This window comes from Suricata suricatta, chromosome 1, assembly GCF_006229205.1.
Source record: "Suricata suricatta isolate VVHF042 chromosome 1, meerkat_22Aug2017_6uvM2_HiC, whole genome shotgun sequence".
In the NCBI taxonomy this organism is placed as follows: Eukaryota; Metazoa; Chordata; class Mammalia; order Carnivora; family Herpestidae; genus Suricata; species Suricata suricatta.
The window spans coordinates 93,651,114-93,660,813 of record NC_043700.1 but is presented as its reverse complement, the minus strand read 5'-3'; the positions used below and the strand labels follow the sequence as shown (position 1 = coordinate 93,660,813).

The window sequence follows — 9,700 nt, the reverse complement described above, 5'->3', positions numbered from 1 at the left end:
TGTGTGTGTGTGTGTGTGTGTGTGTGTGCGTGCGCGCAGCGGGGAAGAGGCGGGGAGAGCGTGGAGGGGCCAGCCGGAGGTGGCGAGCGGCTCGCTGAGCTCCAGCTCCACAGCGGTACCACCCTCAGCCCGGGCAGGCGAGGAGCCGAGCGCTGACAGGCGGCGGTCCGAGCTGCCCCAGGCGCCGCCGCAGCCCAGCGCCGCTTCCCCGCCTCCTCCGCCTGCGGTGAAGGAGAAAGAGGGACCGGCCACCCCCACCCCGCCCCAAACAAAAAGGCTCGTGGATTACAAAGTGAAACTGACACGGGACAATAAAAGCAAAGATAACGGGGGCAGGGGCGAGGCGCTCTAGAGTGGGCTTCTGGCCGGGGCCGCCGGAGAACCGATCCCCTTGGCATGGTGAGGGGAGGGGACCCGGGGGCCGCGAGCTGTTCCTGCCCGACCCTGAGAGGCCCAGAAGAAAGGGGGACGGACCTGCACTCGATTTGGATGTACAAATAATGAGTCGGCAGGCACCTCGGCAGAGGTAAAAAAAAAAAAATGCTGGGGAGCCCTGGATGTTGCCTGCGCGCGACCACGGGCTCCAAGCCGCAGCAGGGGCGGCGGCGGCGGCGGCGGGAGGCGAAGGGACGGAGCTGAGCGCTCCCGGGGACCGGAGCCCTCGCTCCAACGCCAGCGATCGGAACGCAGTCTCCGGCTGCCGGCGCGCAGACGCCAGCGCGGGGCCGCAGCGGCCCCTGGCGCAGCCCTGTCGGAGGAGCCTCGCAGCCTTGCTATTGAGGAGTGGGGACTCGAGGAAGCCCCTCGTCTCCAGCTTTTGGGAAAGGAATTCGATCACCTCCCGGTGCCCCACCGCCCCCTCCCTCGTGCGCAATTGTTCTTTCCACTCGTCGCCACCGCCAACGACGTTTGTTCTTCAAACCCTCTTCAGTTTCTTCGCCCTGGGTAAGTTCTAAAGTTTCTGAAGACAATTGTTTGCCATGATTCCTCATATACCTTGAATACAGGCACCCTCTCCTGATCCACATCCGTACCCGGGCGAAAACGCTCAGACTGTCTGGATTCAAAAACAAAGTGAAAGGCGAGGGGACAATGTAGGAGGTTTCAGAAACTTTTCTGGGAATTCATCAACGCCCTGGAGCGTCCCGCGGAATGCGTTGCCGCTTTTCGTCCGGGCATCTCGCGCGTCCCGCAAGTCCAGATGGCTACCTGGAGCCTTTCTCTGACTCAGTTTGCTTCTGCTGGGCTGGAGGGTCTTTGAAATAGCAGAGCACTCAGAGCCGTCGTCTGCAGTATTTGCTGGGGCTACTTAATCCCTGCTATTATTCTTTTCGCTTCATTTCTTCCTTCTCTTTATTACATCGTTCCAGGGAGCCAAGACCATGGACTTGGCAGCAGACGGGGCTCCTGGGCGCCCGTGGCTCCAGCTGCCCACTCTGTCGGTATTGCAGCTCCTCCGGCTCTTTTGGCTGCTCTCACAGCTCCCCGGGCCGGCCCGGGTCAGCGGGGCCGAGCATCGCCAGGTGTTCCAGGTGCTGGAGGAGCAACCTCCCGGCACGCTGGTGGGCACCATCCAGACGCGCCCCGGCTTCACCTACCGGCTCAGCGAAAGCCACGCCCTGTTTGCCATAAACAGTAGCACCGGGGCCCTCTACACCACCGCCACCATCGACCGCGAGAGCTTGCCCAGCGACGTGATCAACCTGGTGGTCCTTTCCAGCTCTCCCACCTACCCCACCGAAGTGCGAGTGCTAGTGCGCGACCTCAACGACAACGCCCCGGTCTTCCCCGACCCCTCCATCGTGGTCACTTTCAAGGAGGACAGCAGCAGCGGGCGCCAAGTCATCTTGGATACGGCCACCGACTCGGACATCGGCTCCAACGGTGTGGACCACCGTTCTTACCGCATCATTCAGGGCAACGAGGCGGGACGCTTCCGCCTGGACATCACCTTGAACCCGAGCGGTGAAGGTGCGTTTCTGCATCTGGTGTCCAAGGGCGGGCTGGACCGCGAGGTCACACCGCAGTACCAGCTCTTGGTGGAAGTGGAGGACAAGGGCGAGCCGAAGCGGCGGGGCTACCTCCAGGTAAACGTGACCGTGCAAGACATAAACGACAACCCCCCAGTTTTTGGCAGTTCCCACTACCAGGCGGGGGTGCCGGAGGACGCGGCCGTGGGCTCCAGCGTCCTCCAGGTGGCGGCGGCGGACGCGGACGAGGGCACCAATGCGGACATCCGCTATCGGCTGCAGGACGAGGGAACTCCCTTCCAAATGGACCCCGAAACGGGGCTTATCACGGTGCGGGAGCCCCTGGACTTCGAGGCCAGGCGCCAGTACTCGCTTACCGTGCAAGCTATGGACCGAGGCGTGCCTTCCCTCACTGGGCGTGCCGAGGCGCTCATTCAGCTGCTCGATGTCAACGACAATGACCCCGTGGTGAAATTCCGCTACTTCCCGGCCACCTCGCGCTACGCCTCGGTAGATGAGAACGCCCAGGTGGGCACTGTGGTGGCTCTGCTCACCGTGACGGACGCAGACTCGCCCGCGGCCAACGGGAACATTTCTGTGCAGATTCTAGGGGGCAATGAGCAGCGCCACTTCGAGGTGCAGAGCAGCAAAGTGCCGAACCTAAGCCTCATCAAAGTGGCCAGCGCCCTCGACCGAGAGCGCATCCCTTCTTACAACCTAACGGTTTCGGTCTCAGATAACTACGGGGCGCCCCCTGGCGCAGCGGTCCAGGCTCGTTCTTCTGTGGCAAGCCTGGTGATTTTCGTAAATGACATCAATGACCACCCTCCTGTCTTTGCGCAGCAAGTGTACCGAGTGAACCTGAGCGAGGAGGCGCCCCCAGGAAGCTATGTGAGTGGAGTATCTGCCACTGATGGGGACTCTGGTCTCAATGCTAATCTGCGTTACAGCATCGTCTCTGGCAATGGACTAGGTTGGTTCCATATTAGTGAACATAGTGGCCTGGTGACCACTGGGGTTGCTGGGGGCTTGGACCGTGAACTAGCTTCCCAGATTGTGCTGAATATCAGTGCTCGGGACCAGGGGGTCCACCCCAAGTTCTCCTATGCCCAGCTTGTGGTGACTCTCCTGGATGTAAATGATGAAAAGCCAGTATTTAGCCAGCCAGAAGGCTATGATGTGTCTGTGGTTGAGAATGCCCCAACAGGGACAGAACTACTGGTGCTCAAGGCCACCGATAGGGACCTGGGTGACAACGGGACAGTGCGCTTCTCCCTGCAAGAGGCTGAGACAGACCAGAGATCCTTCCGCCTGGATCCTGTGTCTGGGAGGTTGAGCACTATTGCCTCCTTGGACAGAGAGGAGCAAGCTTTCTACTCCCTGCTGGTCCTGGCCACCGATCTGGGCTCCCCTCCCCAGTCATCAATGGCTCGCATAAATGTGAGTCTCCTGGATATGAATGACAACAGTCCTGTGTTTTACCCAGTCCAATACTTTGCTCATATTCAGGAGAATGAGCCTGGAGGAAGTTACATCACTACAGTGTCTGCCACTGACCCAGACTTGGGTCTCAATGGAACGATCAAATATAGTATATCAGCTGGGGACAGGTCTCGGTTTCAAGTCAATGCTCAGAGTGGGGTTATATCTACAAGAATGGCCCTCGACAGAGAAGAAAAAACAGCTTACCAGTTGCAAATAGTGGCTACTGATGGTGGCAATTTACAGTCTCCCAACCAGGCAATAGTAACCATCACTGTATTGGACACTCAAGACAACCCACCTGTATTCAGCCAGGCTGCCTACAGCTTCGTGGTCTTTGAAAATGTGGCTCTGGGATATCATGTGGGTAGTGTGTCTGCATCTACCATGGATCTCAATTCCAACATCAGTTATCTCATTACTACTGGGGATCAGAAAGGTATGTTTGCTATCAACCAGGTCACTGGGCAGCTTACCACAGCAAGTGTGATTGACAGAGAAGAACAATCCTTTTATCAGCTGAAAGTAGTGGCCAGTGGGGGCACAGTGACTGGAGACACTATGGTTAATATAACAGTTAAGGATTTGAATGACAACTCTCCCCATTTCCTCCAGGCAGTAGAGAGTGTAAACGTGGTGGAGAATTGGCAGGCAGGTCACAGTATTTTCCAAGCCAAAGCTGTGGACCCTGATGAAGGTGTCAATGGCATGGTACTCTATAGTCTAAAGCAAAACCCCAAGAACCTGTTTACTATCAATGAAAAGAATGGTAATATTAGTCTGCTAGGGCCACTGGATGTTCATGCTGGTTCCTACCAAATAGAGATCTTGGCGTCTGATATGGGTGTTCCACAGCTGTCCTCTAGTTTCATCTTAACGGTTTACGTGCATGATGTAAATGACAACCCACCCGTGTTTGACCAACTCTCTTATGAGGTCACCCTTTCTGAGTCAGAGCCTGTGAATTCTCGATTCTTTAAAGTGCAAGCTTTTGATAAGGATTCAGGAGCAAATGGTGAAATTGCATACAGCATTGCTGAAGGAAATACGGGGGATGCTTTTGGCATATTCCCAGATGGTCAATTGTATATAAAGAGTGAACTGGACCGTGAACTTCAAGACAGATATGTTTTACTGGTTGTTGCTTCTGACAGAGCAGTGGAACCCCTTAGTGCTACTGTGAATGTTACTGTAATTTTAGAAGATGTAAATGATAACAGACCTCTTTTTAACAGTACCAATTACACATTTTATTTTGAAGAGGAACAGAGAGCCGGGTCATTTGTGGGCAGAGTAAATGCTATAGATAAAGACTTTGGGCCAAATGGAGAAGTAAGATATTCTTTTGAAATAGTGCAGCCAGATTTTGAGTTGCATGCTATTAGTGGGGAAATTACCAGTACTCGTCAGTTTGACAGGGAATCTCTCATGAGGCAGAGAGGGACTGCAGTGTTTAGCTTTATAGTCATTGCAACAGATCAGGGGCTCCCTCAGCCTCTCAAGGATCAGGCTACAGTACACGTTTACATGAAGGATATAAATGATAACGCTCCCAAATTTTTAAAAGACTTTTACCAAGCTACAATATCAGAGTCAGCAGCCAACCTGACACAAGTTTTAAGAGTATCTGCCTCAGATGTTGATGAAGGTAATAATGGACTCATCCATTACTCTGTAATGAAAGGAAATGAAGAAAGACAATTTGCTATAGACAGTACCTCTGGTCAGGTGACACTAATTGGCAAATTAGACTATGAAGCAACACCTGCCTATTCCCTTGTAATTCAAGCAGTGGATTCAGGTGCAATCTCCCTCAATTCAACCTGTACCTTAAATATTGATGTTTTAGATGAAAATGACAATACCCCTTCTTTCCCCAAATCAACACTATTTGTTGATGTTTTGGAAAACATGAGAATTGGTGAACTTGTGTCCTCTGTTACTGCAACCGATTCAGATTCAGGTGACAATGCTGATTTACATTACAGTATTACTGGAACTAACAACCATGGAACTTTTAGCATTAGCCCAAACACTGGGAGTATTTTTCTTGCCAAAAAATTGGACTTTGAAACACAGTCTTTGTACAAATTAAATATAACAGCAAAAGACCAAGGAAGGCCTCCTCGTTCATCTACAATGTCAGTGGTCATACATGTGAGGGACTTTAATGACAATCCTCCCAGCTTTCCTCCCGGGGATATTTTCAAGTCTATTGTTGAGAACATTCCCATTGGAACGTCTGTCATTTCAGTGACTGCACATGACCCTGATGCAGACATTAATGGGCAACTATCCTATACAATCATTCAACAGCTGCCCAGAGGCAACCACTTTGGCATAGATGAAGTCAAAGGCACCATATATACTAATGCTGAAATAGATCGGGAATTTGCTAATCTCTTTGAGTTAACCGTAAAAGCCAATGATCAAGCTGTGCCTATAGAAACGAGACGGTACGCTTTGAAAAACGTGACCATTTTGGTCACAGATCTCAATGACAACGTTCCAATGTTTGTATCACAAAACGCCCTTGCTGCAGACCCTTCAGCTGTGATTGGTTCTGTCCTGACAACGATAATGGCTGCGGACCCAGATGAAGGGGCTAATGGAGAAGTGGAGTATGAGATCATCAATGGGGACACAGACACCTTCATTGTGGATCGTTATAGCGGAGACTTGAGAGTGGCTTCAGCGCTGGTGCCTTCACAGCTGATCTATAATCTCATAGTTTCAGCAACAGACCTTGGGCCTGAAAGGAGGAAATCAACCACTGAATTGACCATCATTCTTCAGGGCCTTGATGGACCTGTTTTTACTCAACCCAAATATATAACTATTCTGAAGGAAGGTGAACCCATTGGTACCAATGTAATATCAATAGAAGCAGCTAGCCCTAGAGGATCTGAAGCCCCTGTGGAGTATTATATTGTTTCAGTTCGTTGTGAAGAAAAAACTGTTGGACGTCTCTTTACTATTGGACGACAAACGGGCATAATTCAGACTGCAGCCATTCTGGACCGGGAGCAAGGAGCATGTCTTTACCTGGTGGATGTTTATGCCATAGAAAAGTCAACGGCTTTTCCCAGAACACAGAAAGCAGAGGTAATGATTTTTGTAGTCATTTATAAACTATTTGTTGATGTGCTTTTTAGAAAGATTGTTCTCTTTCTGTTTACTTTCTATAATCATTTACCTCCACTGATGATTGCTAATATTACTGGCAGGAGCATATAGAATGTTCTGTCACAAAAACTAACAAGAATCACATAAAATTTAGCTTTAATCCTGGTCAGAACCGAACCGTGAACAGTTTTTATTTTATACTTCACCTCGTAGCAATCATATGTATAAGGCCAGGGAGAAATCTAGCCATTTCAGAAGTACAAAAAAAAAAATCCATCAGTGCACTAATTATACACTTCTCAGTAAGGAAGTCTGATTGAGAATGGACAACCTCCGGATTAAATTTCTATTCCAAAATGAATACGTCTGATAGAAATCAGCATTGTAAGCATAGTTTTTTGGGAGGGGTGGTAACACAAACACAGTACAGACTGGCAGTTTACATCAGGACAGTATTAACTTTCACATCCTCAGCAGTCTTGGCAGCTTCTTTATAGACAGTGACTAATTTTTATGTGCTGAGCCAAGTTTGGGGAGATTCCTGATTTCATCTGCTTTTACATTGTAGGCACTGTCTTCTGACTTAGGGTAATCCTTTCTCTTCCCTCTTGAATGAACGCATGTAATGTGCTGTGAATTATCAGAGATTAGAAGGTGCTTCTTGATACAAATCTGTATTCAGCGCTATGGTATAGACACATGTTGTTCTGTCTGCTGGTGAGTAAGAAGTTAGGGTTTCTGGCATATGTCGAAAGATTTCTAAGCTTGGCCTTCCCTGGAATGTATTTTAGGCTACTACCTCAATATATTATTGATTTGTATTTTAATTAAACTTTCAAAGTTGTTTTGATAATCAACTAGAAATCACACAGCTATACTCTGGAAAGCTCTTGTTGGCTGTTTTCTAAGTTTCTTCTCTTCCTCCACTCCCCTCGAAGACATTCTAGTGTCATGCAGCCAAAAACACAAAATATCAAATGTGGTTTGTGATGCTTGGCAGTTATCCAGACACAATATACTAGTGAAATTGAGGTTTACATATTTGTTTTCTTGCTTTCTTTTTTTGGGGGGAGGGGGAAGGTGAAGGGTTTTCTTCATTTAAGCTGTTCTTTTGTTATTACCTTTTTAATCCCTTGTGATTTTTTTAAAAATAGCTAGCTATATCTATTCTGCACATAGAGCAACATTCATGGCCTAAGGGATATTGGAAATATAATTAGAAATATAGTTCTTAATAGAGATATAATTCTTAGAGATATAATTCTAAGTGCAATTCAGTTTTATCTTGCATACATAGCCCTGAAGGGACTTCTAACCCAAATGTCCTCTTTTACCTAATTAGCTTTTTAAAGAGCTTAACATGTGTCTTATATGGTAAGCTATTGGCTTTAATTTAGGCCATGATTTACATGTAATTTTATATTGATTTCAGGCCATCCCTCACATTAACTAACCCTCTATTTCTACCTTCCTTCTCCGGGATTATTCATTAGGTAAAAAGATTTAAGTAGTTTGAAACCTGAAATATTTATTCAACATGGGCAATTAAATCATTTTAGACTTTAGATGAATTTATCAAACTGCAAAACAAACTATGCTATTGGTTGTTGGTGTTTGGTTCAATTCATTACAGTTTATTAGAACAACATGGAGAATCAGAATAAATGCTCACTGGTACCATTAGATTTATTTTGTCTTGTTATTTGCTCATTAAATATGCACAGATTGGGTTAGGTTAAGTTTATTAAATAGTGCTGTTTCTGCAATAGGCATGAGATTTAAAAAGTAATAGTTATAAGTCATTTTGCTAGTAATAGGGAATGGTATATCTGTTACTTTTTTAATATCAAATAATATTAATATAAAAAGTTGTTCATATTTATTGCACCCTTTTTATTTAAAAATCTGAGAATAACTCATTATGGTGATTTTTTTAGAAGAGAAAAAACTGTCAGTGTATTTTCTGTGAACTAAAGTGCTGAAATTGTAAACCAAGTTTGAGTTTCCAAAGCTCCAACCACTCCTATAATTAAAAGCAAATGTGTTTCTCCAAGGAATATTGAATGCAGTAGTTGGAAGCTAGAGTTTCATATTATTATTGGTTGTATCATTCAAGTACATACAATAAAGTTCTTTTTTCCTTCTGCTCAATTAATTTACCATGATTGTGCAAAAATAAGTTATAAGTTACCTCTGGTTGTCAGAGATGATTTTATGATGTTTCAGTTGTTTGTTTTCAAGTGCAAAAAAAAAAAAAAAACTTCATGGCTCTGATAGGAGTCTGGGTTGCTTACTCAGGTTTCTGGCTAGAGTCATGGCTAATCACATTCCATTGGCAAGCAGAGGGTAAGTGGGTAAAAGGGAAATGATTTAATCTGCATTCTTTTTTAATCTCTGACACTTGTGGAGAGAGGTTGGGAACTTTGGCTCTGATATTGTTCATTCCAGAGATCTGTCCAGTTGTATACCTTCACTTACCTTACTTTTGATATCAAAGACTTTGGTATGAATAGGAATCTTTAAAGCCTGTCTTCTGAGTCTCAGATACAAGGTTTATTATACTTTTGGGTCTTAGTTATTTTAGAAGATTCTTGATTATGTTACAACAACTGATAAAAAGTTTGTACAGTTTTTCTAGGCTCAACCAAAAATAGAGATGTAATACTTCAATAAACATTTCTTTTTCAATATGTATTGTATGAAATGCAATGTAAGGACTTGGTTGGTCCTCAGCGAAGTCAGAAGTTTTGTTTCATTGATCTTTGATATCCCAGAGTCTAGTATATACCTGTGGTATAGTAGGTTCTCAGTACATGTTTGTTAAATGAGATGATAGAAGAGTTAAGACCAGAACATGTTTTCTTTTGCCTCAGAAATGACCTGACAGAAAGAAGCTGGGGAAATGGAGGAAGTTAGTAAACTTGATCTTGATCATGAATTGAACTGAGAGAATATAAGGACATGCCAATCATCTCTGTTCTACAAGTGAATTGAGAATTGTCAGAAAACTCAAAGAGGAAAGGGAAAGTTAAGTAGGTGGTCTCACATGGAACTTAAAGTTGAAATGGAAGAACATACTATATGTGTGTCCGGCTCAGAGTTCTCAAATTTGCTGGGCTCAG

The 9,700-nt window shown here is 46.3% G+C and overlaps 1 protein-coding gene across 2 annotated transcripts in view; it reads left to right on the top strand.

Annotated features, from left to right (window-relative positions):
- The first annotated feature begins 1,382 nt into the window (after positions 1 to 1,382).
- The window catches only part of FAT4 (FAT atypical cadherin 4), a 168,842-nt gene continuing 160,524 nt past the window's right edge, over positions 1,383 to 9,700 (top strand). For both annotated transcript variants that reach the window (XM_029941196.1, XM_029941188.1), the window contains exon 1: positions 1,383 to 6,557. In XM_029941196.1, coding sequence (XP_029797056.1) covers positions 1,383 to 6,557 — 5,175 coding nt within the window. The remainder of the gene's footprint in view (positions 6,558 to 9,700) is intronic.